We start from the raw sequence: 19,531 nt of genomic DNA, 5'->3' as shown, positions 1-19,531 counted from the left end.
AAATAAAGATCTCAGTAAAGGCAAATACATGGGCAATTATAATAGCTAGTATTATTGTAACAATGGTTTGTAGCTGCATTTTTTGTTTTCTAAATGATTTAAGAGACCAATATATTTAAATTAAAAAATCAGTGTAATAGCTAGCGTTACTGTTGGTTTATAACTCCAAATCCTGTTCTGTATGTAATTTAGGAGACTAATGCATTTAAAAAGTTATTAGTTTATGTTTGGGGGCACGCATTATATAAAGATGTAATTTTGTGACATCAAAAACCAAAAGCAGTGGGGACAGAGTGTAAAGGAGCAGAGTGTTTGTATGTTGTTGAGGTTAAACTGCTATAAATTCAAATTAGAATGTTACAACATTAGGACATTAAATGTAATCCCCATGGCAACCACAAAATAAATTGTTATAGAATATACACAAAAGGGAATCAAGAAGGAATTCAAACATTTCACTACTTAAAAATCAACTAAACACAAAAGAAGAGAGGAATGCAGGGAATGAGGGACAAAAAGCTATAGGTCTATAGAAAATTTGTTTCTATAGCACAAACACAGAAATGAGTGCCTCCTTATCAGTAATTACTTTAAATGTAGTGGATTAAACTCTCCCATCAAAAGACAGAGATTGGCAGAATTGATAAAAACACATGGTCCAACTATATGCAGTGTATAAGAGACTCACTTTTGAGATCCAAAGACCCAAACTTGTAAAAGTAAAAGGATGGAGAAAGATATTACATACAAATAATTACCAAAAGAGAATGGCAGTGGCTATACTAATTTCAGACAAAATAGGCTTTAAATTGAAAACAGTTACAAGAGACAGAGAAGGACATCACATGTTAACAAACATTTCAATACAGTAAGAAGATATAATAATTATAAGCATTTATGCACCCAATGTCAGACCATCAAAATATATGAGACAAAAACTGGCAGAATTGAAGGGGAAAATAGTTCTACAATAATAGTTGTAGATTCCAATACCCCACTTGGAATAATGGATAGAACAACCAGACAGAAGATAAGCGCGGAAATAGAGGGCTTCAACAACACAATAAACCAACTAGATCTAATAGACTTATACAGAACACTCCTCGCAATAACAACAGCATACATATTCTTCTTAAGTGCACATGGGACATTTTCCTGGATAGACCATATGTAGGACCACAAAGTAAATCTCAGTGGTTTTTTAAAAGATAGATATCACACAATGTATCTTCTCTGACCACAGTGGGATGAAATTAGAAATCAATAACATAAACTGGAAAATTCACAAAATTGTGGAGGCTAAACAACGTCCTTTTAAACAACCAATGGATCAAAGACGAAAACAAGGAAATCAGAAAATAGTTAAGAAGAGATGAATGAAAATGTAAACACACCATGTTAACAATTATGGGCTGCATCAAAAGTGGTACTAAGGGGGAAATTTATAATTATAAATGCTTACATTAAAAACAAGAAACATCTCATATAAACAGCCTAACTTTACAACTTTAAGTTGTACTAGGACAAGAAGAACAAACTAAATGCAAAGCTAGCACAGGAAGGAAATAATAAAGATTAGAGTGGAGATCAGTGAAATAGAGAATAGAGAAAATAGAGAAAATCGGTGACCCAAAAGTTGGTTCTTTGAAAAGATCAACAAAATTGACAAACCTTTAGTTAGGTGGCCTAAGAAAAAAATAGGAAAGACTCAAATTACTAAAATCGGAAATGAAAGTGGGGACATTTAGAAATAAAAAATAGAGTACTGTGAACAATTGTATGCCCCAAAATTGGATAACCCTAGGTGAAATAGACAGTTCCTAGGAACACAAAGTTTACAAAGAAACGGAAAATCTGAATAGACCTAACCTAACAACACTAAATCACAAAAAAATAGAAAATCTGAATAGACCTATAATGAGTAAGCAGATTGAATCAGTAACAATAATTTAAAAAAAAAACAAAATCTTGCAACAAAGAAGAGCCCTGCTCCTGATGGCTTCACTGGTGAATTCTACCAAACATTTAAAGAAGAACTAATACCAACCCTTTTCAAACTTTTCCAAAAAATTGAAGAGGAGGGAACATTTTTAAACTCATTCCTAAGGCCAACATAATCCTGACACTAAAGCCGAAATGAAGACACTACAAGAAAAGAAAACTACAGACCAATATCCATTACGAACACTGATGCAAAAATCCTCAACAAAACGCTAATATTCAAACAGAATTCAGCAACATATTAAAAGGATGATACACCGTGACCAAGTGGGATTTATTCCTGGATTGCAAGGATGATTTAACAATATGAAAATAGATCTATGTAATATACCACATCAACAAAATGAAGGAGAAAAAAACCCACATGATCATCTCAACTGATGCAGAAAAATCATTTGACAAAAGTTAATGTCCTTTCATCATAAAAAAAAAAACACTCAACAAAGTAGGAAGAGATGGAAACTACTTTCACATAATAAAAGACACATATGAACAACCCATAATAAACATTAATGGTGAAAACAGAAAGCTTTTCCTTTAAGATCAGGAACAAGGGAATGATGCCTGCTTTTACCACTTCTATTCTATGTAGTACTGGAAGTTCTAACCAGAGCAGTTAGGCAAGAAGAAGAAATAAAAGGCATCCAAATTGGAAAGGAAGAAGTAAAATTATCTTTGTTTGCAGATGATATGACCTTATACATAGAAAATCCTGAAGATCCACAAAAAAAGTTATTAGAATTAATAAATGAATTCAGCAAAGCAGCAGGATACAAATCCAACACACAAAAATCAATTGCATTTTTATACTAAAATGAAGAACCTGAAATGGAAATTACAAAAACAATTCCATTTACAATAGTGTCAAAAAGAATAAAATACTTAGGAATTAGCTTAAACAAGGAGATGAAAGACTTGTACAATAAAATTATAAAACATTTTTCAAAGAAATTAAAGAAGATATAAATATGTGGAAAGAGTTACCAAGTTCATGGATTGGAAGACTAAATATTGTTTGTTTTATTGAGGTATAGTTGATTTACAATATTATATAAATTTCAGGTGTACAACAGTGATTCACAATTTTTTAAAGTTATATACTCCATTTATAGGTATTATAAAATATTGGCTATATTCCCTGTGCTGTACAATATATCCTGTAGCTTATTTATTTTATACATAGTAGTTTGTACCTCTTAATCCCCTACCCCTATCTTGCCTTTCCCCCCAAAAGACTTAACATTGTTAAAATGTCAATATTACCCAAAGCAATCTACAGATTCAGTGCAATTCCCATCAAATACCCAATGACAGTTTTTGCAAAAATATAAAATTCATTCTAATGTTCATATGGAATCTCAAGGGACAGTGAATAGCCAAAACAATCTTGAAAAAGAACAAACTAGAGGCTCACACTTTCTGATTTCAAAACCTACTACAGAGCTACAGTAATCAAAACAATGTGATATTGGCATAAAGACAGATAAACAGACCAATGGAACAGAATAGGAAGCTCACAAATAAACCTTTGCATATACAGTCAAATGATGTTTGACAAGGGTGCCAAGGCCATTCAGTGGATAAAGGACAGTCTTTTCAACAAATAGTCCTGGAAAAATTGGGTATTCTCTTGCAAAAGATGAAGTTGGACTCTTACCTAAAACTGTATACAAAAATTAACTCATAATGGATGAATGTAATCCTAAATGTAAGACTGAAAACTCGGTCTTAGAAGAAAACATTGGACAAAAGCTTCATGAATTTGGATATGGCTACAATTTCTTGGATGTAACACCAAAAGCTCCTGCAACAAAAGAAAAAATATACAAATTGGACTTCATGGAAATTTAAAAAATTTGTGCATTGAAAAGACACTATCCACAGAATATAAGCAGCCCACAGAGTGGGAGAAAATATTTGCAATCATATATCAGATAAGGGATTAATATTAGAATATATGGAGAACTCCTAAAACTTAACAATAAAAAAAAACCTGATTCAAACATGGGCAAAGTCCTTGAATAGACATTTCTCCAAAGAAGATATACAACTGGGCAATAAGCACTCTAAAAGATGTTCTACATCACTAATTATTAGGGAAATGCAAATCAAAACTACAATGAGATACCACCTCACACCCATTAGGATGGCTACTATAAAAATAACAGAAAAGAACATGGGTTGGCAAAGATGTGGAGAAATTGGAACCCTTGCGCACTGTTGGTGGAAATGTAAAATGGTGAAACCATTGTGGAAAACAGTATGGAGGCTCCTCAAAAAATTAAAAATAGAGCTACCATATGATCCAGCAATTCCACATCTGGGTATATACCAAAAAAAATCAAAAGCAATGTCTCAAAGAGATATTTGTACACCCAGGTTCATAGCATCATTAATCACAATAAGTAAAACACGGAAGCAACCTAAGTGTCCATCAGTGAATGAATGGATTACCAAAATGTGGTATATACATACAACGGAATATTATTCAGACTTTAAAAGGAAGGAAATTCTACAGTATGCTACAGCATGGATGAACCTTGAGAACATTATGCTAAGTGAAATAAGCCAGTCACAAAAAGATAAATAATGTATGAGTCCACTTATGTGAGTTAAGTAGTCAAAATCATAAAGTCAGAAAGTATAATATAACGGTGGTTGCCAGGGACTGGGGAGAGGGGAGACTGAGGAGTTATTGTTTAATAGGTATAGAATTTCGTATGTACAAGATGAATAGAGTTATGGGGATGGATGGTGGTGATGGCTGTGCAACAATGTGAATATATTTAATGCCACTGACCTGTACACTTAAAAATGTTTAAGATAGTAAATTTTATATTATGTGTATTCTAACACAATTTTTAAAAAGGAAAAATATTGGGGAAAAAAGCATTTTACAGCGAATAATTCTATGACATTTAGTACATTCACAAAGTTGTGAAATCACCACTTATCTATTCATTTCCAAAACATTTCCATCACTTGAAAGTAAAACTGTGTATCCATTAAGCAGTTTCTCCCATCCCTCCTTCCTCCCAGTCCCTATAGGAACCACCAATCTGTGTTAAGCCTTTGTTTATCTATTCTGTATTTTCCTATAAATGGAGTCGTACAATACGTGCCCTTTTTTGTCTAGTTTCTTTCACCCAGCACAGTGTTTTGGGGTTCATCCATGTTGTTCCTTTTTAAGGTTGAATAGTATTCTATTGCATGGATAGACCTCATTTTGTTTATCCATTCATCTGTTGACAGACATCTGGGTTGTTTCCACATTTTGGCTATTGTGAACAGTGATGCTATGGACATGCATGTACATGTACTTGTTTGAGTCCCTGTTTTCAGTTCTTCTGGGTATACACCTCCCAGTGGAATTACTCAGTCAAATGGTAAGTCTGCATTTAACTTTTTGAGGAACAGCCAAACTGTTTCCCCAGCAGCTGCACCACTTACAGTCCCACCAGAAAGGTACAAGGGTTCCAGTTTTTCCCCATCCTGTCAATACTTGTTATTTTCCATGCTTTTTTAAAAATCACCATCCTAGCAGGTGTGCAGTGGTATCTCACTGTGGTTTTGATTTGATTTCCTTAGTGACTAATGATGTTGAGCATCATTTTATGTGCTTGTTGGCCATTTGTATACCTTTTGGGAGAAATGTCTATTCAAGTTCTTTGCCCGTTTTTTAATTGAGTTCTTTTTGTCTTTTTTGTTATGAAGTTGTAAGAGTTGTTTATGTGTTCTAGATACTAGACCCAATCACATATGATTTGCACATATTTTCTCCATTCTGTAGGTTGTCTTTCACTTTCTTGATAATGTTCTTTGATGCATACAGATTTTTACTTTGATGAAGTCCAGTTTATGTATTTTTTCTTTTGTGGCCTGTGCTTTTGGTGTCATACCTAAGAATCCATTGCCAAATTCAAGGTTATGAAGATTCACCCTCATGTCTTCCTCTAAGAGTTTTATGGTTTTAGCTCATATTTAGGTCACTGATAGATTTTGAGTTAATTTTTATATATGGTGTGAGGTAGGAGTTCAACTTCATTCTTTTGCATGTTGGTGTCCACAGCTCATTCTTAACACTAACAGCCCCAAGGTGTCAAATAGTGCTTTAAACGTCCATTTACTGCCCAATAACAAACATTCCAAAATGTGGTGAAAAACTCTACAGCGTGAGTACTGGCTACTTTAATAATTGAAAAAAAAAGTCATTCAATTTGATGGCTGAGATGGTTTTAATTGCCCCACTTAAGAGTTCATTTCAGTGATAGGTCCTGTCCACATTCTGCCCCTTGGGTTCCATTTGAGCCCAACATCCCCACTGGGTTGGAACCCAAGCCTGTCCCACCCTGGCCAGTTCTTGTCCAACAGAAAGTATAGTGGAGACCTTGGCCCACAGTACCAAGCCCTTGCTGGCCTCCTGTATTTGCTGCTGACTTGTGTCCTTGGCTGAAGCCCTGTGCCTCCTCTTCTGCCTCTTCTGTAGTCTGCTGGTGACCAATGGTTATCTTGGCTTCCAGTGTTCTCTACTCAGAAGCTCTCCCACCCCTCATCAGCGATTTCCTTAGTCTGACAGCGTGACCTTCGGCCACTTTGTGCATCTTTGACTTTACCCACCTATTATCTCTCTGTTCCAAATCAGAGCTATCTCCTGTTACTAGCAAAGCAAGGCCCTGTCTTCTCTGGGTCTGAAGTTTATTCCTTGCTTCCAGCTCAAAACTACTCTCTAAGAACCACCTCGACCCCATCTCAGGCTTCTCTAGGTGTCCCGTTCTCGTCTTTAACCATTGTACCTTCTCAGATGGCATTTTAGGCTCCTTGGAAAAATTCTTCTGATGTCATTTGTCCACTGTGAATAAAATAATTTTTTGACCGCTCAACATTGCGGTTCAATCTATATGAATCATCCGTGTCTTCTCTAGTATGTTCATGCTCGTGCTCTCCAAAGCCCCCTTCCTTTTCTCTTGTTTTTCTCTTTCCAGCTCTTCATGTGTATCTCCCAGAGATATCATCAAAGAAGACTGAATTGTTTATCTATCTGATTGTATGGAAATCATGAGAGAATAAATCTGAAACTGTCAGAATTTTTTCCTGATTCATAAGCTTTTAAAAATACAATTTTAATTTTGAAATAGGTGATACTTTTACTTGGATCAAAAGTTGAAACAATAAAAATATGTACAGAGAAGTCTTGCTCCCATCATTCCCCTTTTGCTAGCAAATCTAGAGTTTTACGGTCTTTTTTCCCGATGTAAATATCTGAAGAGCACTAAATTAAATAATTCAGTAATTAAAAGTACTTAGTGTTGATGAATACCTTATGCTGTTAGAGACTTTGAACACGTACGTCTACCTGTAAGTTATAGCTATTCCCCACTCTATGCCCTCCCCCCATATATGTGCATCATTTTAAGTGATAACAGGAACTCCTTATGCTAGAATAAAAATAAAGTTTGCAGGAGGTAATCTTGAAATTAAACCAAAGAATTTATATCAACTTATATTTTAAATAGTTTCTAAAATCAAAGATTAATCTGTGTATGTTTCATGAAGTTATTTATATTTTATTTTCACAAAATTTAGTAAATTTTACAAGGAGTATATCCTAGAGCAAATCATTATTTTGTGTGTAGCTATTACAACTTTGTGTCGTATTTGGGGTTGTAAACAAATGAAATTTATGTAGGAAAACCCAAAGCTAATAATAGTACTCAAAATAAACATTAGCTACCATATGGTCACTTGAACTTTTTGGTAGAAGGGTCCTAACTTGCTGATGAAACTAACTGTGTGTGTATGTTTTTTTCTTGCAGATTTGGAATGGAGAGAAATGGAAGGAGATGATGGTGAGTTTCATCATGGAGGGAGAAACTACAGGCTCTGGCAACAGATTGGACTGGGGACAGAGGGCAAAGTGAACACTTAACTGGGATTTTAGGTTTTGAACAACTGGGAGAAGTTGCTATCTTAGTAAGGAAGAGAGAGGGTTCTGAGTTCAGCTTAAATTAATTTGTGTCAATTCAAGCCACCTGATTTGATTGACACTTCATTTTCCTTTGCTTTTCTTAGATGGTCCGAATGAGGCTCAGGACAGTGACTTTCCAACAGGTATGTGTCTTCTCTCTGCTCTCGTTGCCTGTCCTGTTGAAGGAAGACGTCATCTGGGCTGGTAGTTCCAACCCCTGGCCGCATCAAAATCACTGCTAGTCCGTTAACCCTTTATGTGCCATTAATAATATTGCCAGAGAGACAACTGCCCGGGGACCTGGTACCATACAGAGTAACACAGAGAGTTTGCATCTTTGGAAGTAAAGCCCAGAAATCTTATTTTTAACAAGTTCCCAAAGTGATTCTAAAGCACATCCAAGTTTGGGAATCATTCGTCTGATCCAGTGGTTTCATTAATAGATCTGCCAAGGGTCCCGGACTGGGCATGAGTGCATATATTAATAGGTTTGTTTGCTCTGGCTTTCCTTGTCGCACCATGCTACTTAAGAACAGTTGTTCTCTGTCTGGATAAGAAAAACAGTGTCTCTGGTTTCATTCAGGCAACACTCAGAAACCCGAGTTACTTATATGATGGATTTCTACTACAGTCTCTCTCCCCATAGAGTTCTTTTGTTTCTGCAACAAGTTTGCCAGCTCCTGTACTCTCTGGGGTGGTGGCACAGCCTGTAGAACTCTCTCAGCTCCTGTGGAGGGTGGAGTTTCTGAAGAGAGACGTGAGGCAGCAAGTGGACCCCTACAGGGGAATGAGACACCTCTTTCCCAGTGCTTTGAGTCCTGCTGTTCACCAGGCACGGTCCTGAACCCATCGTATGACTTCCCGGGAAACAAGAAGAGGGCTGGTCACCCGCGCTTCCTCCTGTGGTTTTATATCCACGTTTAAGGTAGCATCACAGGCACAGTAGCTCCCTCTTTCCAGAAAAGAATGGAGAGAATCCTGGAGCTCAGCAGGATTTGCACTGATTTATTTTGTTAATATACTTACCATTTAAAGTTTACTGATTATATGCAGGAAATTACATGCAATGAAAATTGGTAAGATGCCGTGGCCAAGAACGGGGTCGGTGGATGAAACCTTTGCAGGTGGCCTTACTGCTCTGAGCATCTAGTGCTTGTCAGAATTCATACTGTATTGGATGTTATGGCTGAAATCTGCACACATAAGTACAGACTTAGGACAATCTCTACCAAATATTTTTATCAGTGAAAATTTAAAACCATATTATTGGCTTCAGTTTTGCAAAATGTTATTTATCCGTGATTTCTGTTGCTCTGTACCCAGTAGTAACTCCCTGTTTCCTTTACAAATTTTCCAACTTGTCTGTAAAGAGCAAAGAACATTAACCAGAAAACCAAAGTGAATCAGTGATTGTGTCCCCTGTGGGGAATTCCTGGTGACAGGGTTAGGGAATCCACTGCTGGGCCAGAAGCACAGGAGTATCCTGGAGGGAGTGGAGGCGTGGCCAGAGAATGGGGCCTGTGTCCCACATCTAGGGTGCACAGCTGCTCACTCTAGCCAATTACATTTGGGCTTGGTGTTGCTAAATCTCGGAGGTTTCAAGAGACACCAGACATTTTTTTACACAGATCCTCCCAGTGCTTAACGGTTGCCCCCAGACGTCCTCTTCTCTTCCCTCTCTAATGTCACATGTTTCCCACCACACTTGGATCTGGGGTGGGTGATGTTACTTCTGTCTTGGTCTCAGGTGGCCTAGGGGTGCCTGCATTCTACCCTGAAGGAGGCCATCTCCTACACGCCAGGCTGGGCTCTTCCCTCCCCACCTCTCACCTGGGTCCCTGACGTGCAGGGCAAGCGCTGATATCTTCATTTCTCTCCACAGTGGAGAGGAGCAGACTACAAGAAATGCTGTCCCTCTTGGGACTAGAGACATACCAGGCGCAGAAGCTCAGCCTCCAGGACTTCTTGCAGATCAGCAGTGACAGCATGAAGAACTGGGCTCCTCACGCTCCCAAAGACTTGCCCTGGAGTTTCCTCAGGAAGCTGCAGGCCCTCAACGCCGAGGCCAGGAACACCACCATGGTGCTGGACGCGCCCCCGGACGCCAGGCCTGTGGAGAAGGAGAGCCAGGTGGAAGAGGAGACCATCTACTGGGACACGGCCGACGACATCTCTGCGGACATCTATTCCTTCTCCGAGCTGCCGACGCCCGACACGCCTGTGAACCCCTTGGACCTTCTCTGTGCCCTCCTGCTCTCCTCAGATAGTTTCCTGCAACAAGAAATCGTGCTAAAAATGTCCCTCTGCCAGTTTGCACTCCCTCTCGTTTTGCCCGACCCAGAAAACCACTACCACACGTTTCTGCTGTGGGCCATGAGGGGGACTGTGCGGACATGGGGGTCACAGCCCCCGAGGGCGGTGGGCAGCTTCAGAGAAGACAGCGTGGTCCTGTCCCGAGCGCCCGCCTTCGCCTTCGTGCGCATGGAGGTCAGCAGCAACTCCAAGTCCCAGCTTCTCAACGCCGTGCTCAGCCCTGGCCACAGGCAGCGGGACTGTTTCTGGCATCGGGATCTGAACTTGGGCACCAACCCTCGGGAGATTGCAGACGGGCTGGTGGAAATTTCCTGGTTCCTTCCCAGTGGCAGGGAGGACTTGGACATTTTCCCGGAGCCCGTGGCCTTTCTGAACCTGAGAGGTGACATCGGCTCTCACTGGCTACAGTTTAAGCTCTTGACCGAAATCTCCTCGGCCGTGTTCATCTTGACTGACAACATCAGTAAGAAGGAATACAAACTGCTGTACTCCATGAAGGGGTCGGCCACGAAATACTACTTCATCCTGAGCCCCTACCGTGGGAAGCGAAACACGAACCTGAGGTTTCTGAACAGGTTAATCCCCGTGCTGAAGATGGACCACTCGCACGTGCTGGTGAAGGTCAGCAGCACGGACAGCGCGGGCTTCGTGCGCAGGGTCCGCGCCATCGTGGCGCACGTGGCCCGGTCCCCCTGCAGGCGGGTCTCCGTGGAGGACATGGCGAACGCGGCCCGCAAGCTGGGGCTGAGGGTCGACGAGGACTGCGCCGAGTGTCAGCGGGCGAAGGGCCGGATGGAGCAGATCACCAGGAAGATCAAGGACTCGGACGCCTACCGCCGGGACGAGCTGCGGCTGCAGGGCGACCCGTGGAGAAAGGCGGCGCAGGTGGAGAAGGAGCTCTGCCAGGTGCAGTGGGCGGGGGACCCTCCTGAGAAGTACGGGGCCGAGCTGAGGCACCGGCTCCTGGAACTTCGGACGCAGCAGAACGGCCACGACCCTGCCTGGGGGCTCCAGGAGTTCATCTCGGGCATCGGCAGCCCGTCGCTGGGCGAGAAGCAGTACTTCCTGAGGTGGATGGAGTGGGGGCTGGCCCGGGCGGCCCAGCCAAGGCCAAGACCGTCTCCGGAGACGGCGCTTACCCTGAGACCAAAGCACTGCGGGGCCGTGGACCTCGGCGAGCCGCTCTGGCCCGAGCCCCTGGGGGTGGAGCATTTCCTGCGGGAGATGGGGCAGTTCTACGAGGCGGAGAGCTGCCTCGTGGAGGCCGGGAAGCTGCCGGCGGGGCAGAGGCGGTTCGCCCACTTCCCCGGCTTGGCCTTGGAGCTGCTGCTGCGGGGGCTTCCGCTGGAGCTGATCGACGGGAACACGCTGAGCACGCCCCTGCGCTGGGTCACGGGGCTCCTGAAGGAGCTGCACGTCCGCCTGGAGAGGCGCTCGCGCCTGGTCGTGCTGTCGGCGCTCGGCGTGCCGGGCACAGGCAAGTCCACCCTCCTCAACACCATGTTTGGGCTGCGGTTTGCCACGGGAAGGGGCCGCGGTCCCCGAGGGGCCTTCATGCAGCTCCTCACGGTGGCCGAGAGCTTCAGCCAGGACCTGGGCTGTGACCACATCCTGGTGATAGACTCCGGGGGCCTGATCGGCGGAGTCCTGACCGAGGCGGGGGAGAGGTTTGAGCAGGAGGCTTCCCTGGCCACTTTGATTATGGGGCTGAGCAACGTCACTGTGGTCAGTTTAGCGGAAACGAGGGACATTCCGCCGGCTATCCTGCATGCGTTTCTGAGGCTGGAGAAAACGGGGCACATGCCCAACTATCAGTTCGTGTACCAGAGCCTTCATGACGCGTCCGCCCCCGGCTCCAAGCCGAGAGAGAGGAAGCAGCTCCTGGCCCAGCCCAGGGATGCGAGCAGAGCCACGGTGCAAATGGAGGATCAGGGGGGCGGGATCCGGACGCTGGCCGGCCTGGCCTTTTGTGACCCTGAGAAGCAGCACGTTTGGCACATCCCTGGCCTGTGGCACGGAGTGCCCCCCATGGCCGCTGTGAGCTTGGGGTACAGCGAGGCCATTTTTGAACTGAAGAGGTGCCTGCTGGAGAACATCCGGAATGGCCTGTCCAACCAAAACAAAAACGTTCAGCAGCTCATCGAGCTGGTACGACGGCTGTGACGCCTCGGAAGGAAAGGAGTCCAGCTGCCAGAGGCCCGCCGCGCGCAGCCTGTTCTGATGCGGGTGTCCACGTGGAGCCGTGCCCAGCTCCTGAGAGGGGAGGAAAGTGACAGACGGGGCTCAGCTCTGGAGCTGCCTACACAGGGTCAGGAGAGGATGTAACCTCACAGATCAGCTCAGAGACGCTCCCGGGAGTATAAGAACCCGGGGGCAGGAGGTGTAGACACAAGCAGTAACTTGTCCTTTGTCTCTGGACTTCGAGGCCCCTGGTGGTTTGGTCTTTTGTACAGCTGCTCCCCATTGTCTGCCTCTGGAGTGGAGAGTGGCTCCGGAGCACTGCAGCCCGGGCAGCCGGTGCCTAGGACAGGGTTGGGGAGCCGCCCTGAGGAAGCAGAGGCCGGCCTCCCCTCCAGCGAACCTCAGCATCGGCCTCGGCGACCTGGTCCTGCCCACTGAGGGGAGGGCCCGCTGTGGGCAAGGGCTACCGTGATGCTCTGTGTGTTGACCGACCCTGCCTCAGGAGGAGTTCCTGTCGGCCCTTTCGCGCCCACAGCGCTTCGTTCACGCCTCTGCTGCAACACTCAACACGCGCAGCGTGACTTACCTGTGCACGTGTCTGCCTCTCCCCTAGACTTGTGAGCTCCTTGAGAGCAGGGGCTGTACACTACCCAACTTTGTACCCCCAGGGCCTGGCGCACTGCAGGCACTTAATAAATGTGTGTTGGATGAATGAAACTAGTGAATGCACAAATGATAGTAATGGGCAGTTTCTGCTCTGTGCGTTAATTTTTCTGTTTCCTCCAAGAGGATCACGGTGTCTGTCGGAGGGGGTTGCTTACTAGAACATCTGAAATAGTGGACACCTGAGAGACGTGTCTTTAAAAATGCCACCACGTCCCCTCTCTTTAAGCAGAGATCCATTCTTCAGGCTGTTACGGGAAAACAGAACTAAGTATCTTCACAGGGGCTCCAAAATAGCTCCATCCTTACCCCGTTTCAGAGACGAGGCAAGGAGGCCTAGAGCAGTTCAGCAGCTCGCCCAGCCCACAGACCCGCATCGGCAGAGGGGAGCTGATGGGGACGCCGGTGCCCTCAGCTCTGCGCCTCTGCTTCCCGGCCGTTCATCTTCCCCAGACTTCCACAGCGTCCAGGCTCACCCCCAGCCTTGCCCCTGGGTGTCGGCCCTCCATCTCACTTCCGTGCCTCCAGGGCCAGGCCCCCTCCCTGACATCATCCGGGCCCACTTGACACCATGAGCCAGAGCGTGGAGCGCCTCCTCTGGCGAGTCTCCAGCTGGAATCTCTGTGCTGGCCCTTACCAAGGGCCAGGGTCACCCCTCTGTGCCTCAGACCCCAATCGCAGCTGTGTCACTAGTTCTGGGAATCTCTGCTTGGGCCCTAGGGCCTCCTCCCCTCTGTATTTTGTGATTTCAGGACAATCAGGCCCCCCGGGTGGTAACCAGGAGCTTCTCTCTATTCCTTGAACGCCTCCTCCGTCCCAGGCTCGGAAAGGGAGCCCTCCGGACTGGAACCCGTGTTTGGGTGCCCAGGCTCCTCAGCCCCTTCTCTGGCCCCAGCGTGCTCCCCCTGCTACTCCCCTGGTATTCAGAAAGTTGCCCCTGTGTTCCAGGAACCTGGCTCTGACGTGTGAAACGGAGGCTGGAAGAAGTGCTGCAACTCAGGAAACCTAATCTTTTGCTAATAAATTCACTTTAAACCTTTTCACTTCTGAAACTCAAAAAGAGTGTCTAATCCTCAGGCACTCCAAATTCATTTCTTTGTGGATCATTAAATAACACAAATATTAAGATGTTGGTTCACCTGGAAATACCAATACCTCTCCTCACTTTTTCCCCTTAGAGCCATGAAAACTACCCAGTTGCAACCTCTCTAGCACTGTAGGAATTTCACCCAGGATATTCCTGGGCCCCAAGTTCAGGCACTGGAAATCTCTCACAATTGTTGACTATCAACCAGTTCCTTTAAAGATTGATTCAAGCTATTCCTGAAATCTGAAACAGGGAAGCCAGCTTTAGTGGCTCCCTACTTTAGTGGCTCCTAAGGATTCTTTACTTTGGGTCTGTCCCTTGTCCAAAGATAAGGTTCAGTCACTGAGTTCCTGAAAATTAGGTGTGTGCTTTTTTTGGAAGGGAGAGGGGAGGAAGAGTTCATAGCTTTCAACAGATTTTCAAAAGGATGCAGGATCCAAGATAGATTAATCACTGCTTAGTAATCAGGAAAGTTATTCCATATATCCCTAGGACTTAAGAAACTACGAAATCACATCAAACATTTGCCCAGTGTATTTCAACTTCCGAAAACAGACCCGTCTGAAGACTGAATGTAACAGACCTTGAGCAAGAGGTTACCCTCGGGCAGTTCCAGGCAGGACTGCCTTGGAGGACTCACAGTCAAGCAACTGAGGAATTCTGGAACTGCCTGGGTAGTGTCCACAGACCACTGCCTCTCTTAGGTGCAGGAACAGGAGAGGTTGCCCTGGAGCAAGTGATTTTTCCAGAGTCAGTAATGGTGTTCCCATCACCCGTCTTTAGGGATTGATGTGGAATTCCATGACCTGCGAGAGGGGTTCACCTTCAGACCCTGAAGTCAGTGCCGCTCTTGTAATTAAATTTCCACAATACCCGGGTCTTGAGTGGTGCCCTGGAGCCCAGAACGCTAAGCATCAGTCTACCCTAGCCGTTCGTGGGTTCTCCACAGCCAGAGGGCCCCCCTACATCAGACCTGAAGACATCTTAGGGTCTGAGAGGTCACAGAACTTGCCATGGGGCTACTGGGCGGCAGTGTCCTTGGAGCCCAGCTTAGTGATGTGAGAGCCTCTCAGAGAGAGAAGGGTGGCTGGGCTGCTCCCAGGGGGATCAGGAACTTTGGTGAAAGCAGGAACCACGTCGGTGATCGTGGAGTAAATGGGCCTGGGAGTCTAAGACTGGGCACAAGGGCCCCTGTCCCTCTCCCTGGAGATGGGAGGTAGCTCCCTCAGCATACGGAACTCGAGGCCTGGTTCTGAACTTGGTCTTGCTACCTGCTAATTACACGGCCCTTGAGCGAAGTCATTCCACTTCTCTAAGCCTTAGCCCCGCTACTAGCCCCTGCTCTGTGGTGAGTGCACAAAGGCTGGTTTTGGAGGAGCCGGCCTGTGCACGTAAGTAAGGCACCCGAAGCTGTGTCTACACCAGTCTCTGCACCCATGAGGCTCGTGCAAAGGAAGCTGTGTGCCTTCTACATCGACCTCAGACATTTTAACAGGCCAAACAGGATTCATCTTGTAATCGATCAGTGGTATCTTAAAATTTGCGTCTGTTTCTCTTTCTTAATGGTATATCAAGTAATGTCTTCTAATCGATATTATCTTAGATTTACTGAAACACATTATCTAGCAGGGCTGGTGTTGAGAAATCTGTACCAATGTAAACTTGATCTGGTAGCTCGCCCCAGCTCCTCAGATGTGAATTAGAACAGTAAAGAAAAATCCTTTCTCTCTTTCTGAGCCAGTAATAAAAAAATGATTTTCGCTGCACACCTATCTTGAGTTCCTAAAACTTCAACAAAATTACATCAGAGTGCAGCCTTACAAGTACCAGTAAGTCAGAACCACGGAAGAGAGAGCCAAGGTGCCCTTGGTCCTGGCTTTTGTGGCTTCCCACCCCTCCCCCACAGGACCCCCACTCTGGACTCTGCAGCTTCATTCATGCTCTGTCTGCCTGGGGCCTCCTTCCGCCTGTTCTTGGTTAGGCTGGCACTTCTTCAGGACGGACTTTGATGGCAGCCCCACCTCCATTCTACCACCTAAGGGGGTCAGGGGCCTTTATGTGTTCCTGTCATGGTTCTTATCTAAGCTCCTTTTGCTTGCCTGCTTCTCTGTGCTCCCCATCGGAAGGAAGGGTATCAAGCCCATTTTTTTGTGTCCAGGTTTGGCACAGCATCTGAGAATCAGGGAGTGAGGTCTCCATGGCTGTCACATGTGAGGCCCACTCCTCCTATCCATCTACTCCAAGCCCTGGAGTTCTGACGTTCAGCCCAGGGTACCAGTGTGGCAAAGGGTGTTTCTAATTGGTTCCACTATCGGGAGACTGGACTTCCTCAGTGTGCCAAAGCTGAAGTCAGTAATTATAGCTTGGGACTTAGCGCTTCTTCCTGTGCCTCAACAGAAGCAGAGTGGGGGTAGGAGAATGGAGCAGGAGCTCAAGGGAAACATGGGGTAAGAGCCCCTTTGGCTGCCTATCCAAGAGAGAAGACAGTTCAAGACTCTGCTTTGGTTTCAGTGGTTGTTTGGCTTAGTTCCCAGAATCGAGGTTGCGAGAACCTCTGGGATTCTTCTTGGTGAATGGGTTGGTTATTAGGAGAAAAAGAATTAGCAAGAGTAACATAAAGGGGGGCTTCCCTGGTGGCGCAGTGGTTGGGAGTCCACCTGTCAATGCAGGGGACACGGGTTTGAGCCCTGGTCCGGGAGGATCCCACATGCCGCAGAGCAACTCAGCCCGTGAGCCACAACTACTGAGCCTGCGCTCTAGAGCCCGTGAGCCACAACTACTGAGCCCACGTGCCACAACTACTGAAGCCCGCGTGCCTAGAGCCCGTGCTCCGCAACAAGAGAAGCCACTTCAATGAGAAGCCTGTACACCACAACGAAGACCCAACGCAGCCAAAAATAAATAAATAAAATTAAAAAAAAAAAGTAACATAAAAACCATAGGATTACAAAATGTAAAGCGTCAGCAGTTCTGAATCAGAATAAGTCCATCTTGGGAGCACCAACATGAGCGGAGTTGTCTCCGCTAATCCCGCAGCCAACAGGAAGGCAGAGGTCTCTGCCTGGGGCAGCTCTCCCTGAGGCCGGATTCTGGTAAGTTCCAGGAAACAAACACTGTGTTCTAGGCCGGGCTGTGCTCTGCAAGTCCAGGTAGGCCCAGAGTTTCCCTCTCGCACAGCGTCACCCCACAGCCTGGCCAGTGTTCTATCCTTTGATACAGGTGAGCCCTCGGGACAGACCGTCTTCAAACGAATCCAGACCACACAGCAGCCCCCCGTTTGTCTTGTGGCCCCGTCCCCTCAGAGTAAGTGCCGTGATGGTCTCGCAGGACCGGTGGTAGGAAAGGGCTGTGAGGAGCATCCAATATCCCTCTCCTGCAAAGGGGTCTCTACGGACCAGGTTCTGGGGGTCTTTCACATAAACCTGGAGTTTAGGACGCTGGTTCTCCACCTTGGCTGTATACTGGGATCATCTAAGGAGCACTGAAAAGGGACGGGTGCCACGCCTCTGTCCAGTACTGTCGTTGTGGTGTGGGACCCAGTGGGCTCTAACGTGCAGCCGGTGTGGAGAACCGCTGCTCTGAGAGCGTAAGAGGGAGTCTGGACCCTCCTGGTTGTCATGAGGAGAGCACAGGGGCTCATGCGTGACGATACACAGCGGGACGTCCCTGTCTCCTCAGGGCTCCGGTCTGGAGCCCCCAGCAGGGGCGAAGGCAGCCTCTTCACGGGAGTCCCTTGCTCCTAGATGTGGCTTCTCCAAGCCCAGGAAGCGCCCCCAGGGCCAGTCCTGAGTGGTCTGTGCCCACCCGCAGACACACAGCCCGTTCCTCCCTCCTGCACGGTTCTGAACACGCACTCCCACCCAGAGGTGCAGTGGCACCTCAGATGTGGAACGAGCGCATGCTTTGGAACAAGAAGGCTGCTACCCTTGGCTAGTTCTGTAGCCCCAGGGGAGTCTCGGAGCCTCCACCTTCTGATCTGCCAAACCTGGACAATATTGCCTCCTTTACAGGACTGACGGGAGAAGCAAAAAGTGCATAGAAACACTGTTAGTGTTTTGTTAAATAGAAATTACAGAGAAATAAATATCCTACTAAAATTTTTCTATTGGTGATTTAAAATAATGTAACGGTTCATACTCATGCATTAAAATGCCCTTTTAAGTTATTTAAATCATGCAAACACATTCACATGACCCCCTCCCCCCATTCTGCACGACCCGCCTTCAAGGAACCAGGTGAAACCCTTTTTGCAACAAGGCATAGTATAAAACAAAGATAATAAACAAAAGGCCAGTGAAAGATCTAAATCAGTTTGGAATTCCTGGGAGCCTCTTCAGGCCTAAGGAAGAGTGGCAAAACTTGAACCCCAAGCACAACAGCCCCTGCTCAGCTGGACAGCACCGCCTCCTGCTGCTCCGATAGAAGTCCATGCCATTGGGCTTCCCTGGTGGCGCAGTGGCTGAGAATCTGCCTGCCAATGCAGGGGACACGGGTTCGAGCCCTGGTCTGAGAAGATCCCACATGCCGCGGAGCAACTAGGCCCGTGAGCCGCAATTACTGAGCCTGCGCTCTAGAGTCCGTGCTCTGCAACAAGAGAAGCCACCGCAATGACAAGCCCACGCACCGCAATGAAGAGTAGCCCCTGCTCTCCGCAAATAGAGAAAAGCCCGCACACAGCAACGAAGACCCAATGCAGCCAAAAATAAATAAATAAAATAAATAATAATAAAAAAAAGGGTCCTTCAGTTAAAGTTGAAAGTTCTTACGTTTGGAAAGTATTGTGATTGGAGAACATCTTATTTCTGTTTTGTCCCCTTATCCAATATGCAGAACAGCTGGAGGCCACAGTTTAAATTTCAGAAATAAAACATTCCTAGTAGAGTGGACATGAAAGACGCTGTCCCTTTTTGGAGAAACCAGCTCCAAATGGTCAGAGGAATCTTGACCATGTAAAATGTACTGCACTGAAGCCAAGAGTCCCTCTTGGACCTTCCCCAGTATGACCTGAGGCGGCTCACTGTCTGCCTTTGCCTCCATTTCCCTTCCACATAGATGATAATCTAGTCCTCCCTCCCATGGGAAACCACAGCAGTACGTACGTAAGCAGCATTTGGGTGAATGATTACGTCAAAATGGCCAAACGTTGGCAATTTCACATGATTCAACCTAACAGAACTAGTAACAGCTCTATGAGTGGTATTATTAACAAAACCATTATACAGATTATGGAACTGAGGCTCAATTGCACAAAGATTGTTAACACCTGAGCCTGAATCCAGAGTCCACGTTTTTTCCATTACTATGTGTGAGTTCTGAACTAG

General features: G+C 45.8%; 1 protein-coding gene across 4 annotated transcripts in view; it reads left to right on the top strand.

Moving 5' to 3' along the window:
* LOC118900792 (up-regulator of cell proliferation) overlaps nucleotides 1–13,323 on the top strand; it is a 98,951-nt gene extending 85,628 nt beyond the window's left edge. For 2 of the 4 annotated variants that reach the window (XM_036863559.1, XM_036863555.1), the window contains 3 exons: nucleotides 7,815–7,847; nucleotides 8,071–8,109; nucleotides 9,849–13,323. In XM_036863559.1, the coding sequence (XP_036719454.1) occupies nucleotides 7,832–7,847; nucleotides 8,071–8,109; nucleotides 9,849–12,442 (2,649 nt within the window). In that variant the 5' untranslated portion in view covers nucleotides 7,815–7,831 and the 3' untranslated portion in view covers nucleotides 12,443–13,323. The remainder of the gene's footprint in view (nucleotides 1–7,814; nucleotides 7,848–8,070; nucleotides 8,110–9,848) is intronic. The other 2 variants (XM_036863556.1, XM_036863558.1) reach the window with 1 other exon arrangement.
* The last annotated feature ends 6,208 nt before the right edge of the window (nucleotides 13,324–19,531 follow it).

This window comes from Balaenoptera musculus, chromosome 9 (assembly GCF_009873245.2).
Source record: "Balaenoptera musculus isolate JJ_BM4_2016_0621 chromosome 9, mBalMus1.pri.v3, whole genome shotgun sequence".
NCBI classification, from domain to species: domain Eukaryota; kingdom Metazoa; phylum Chordata; class Mammalia; order Artiodactyla; family Balaenopteridae; genus Balaenoptera; species Balaenoptera musculus.
Note: the sequence above shows the minus strand (reverse complement) of the source record. Positions and strands in the feature narration are given on the sequence as shown.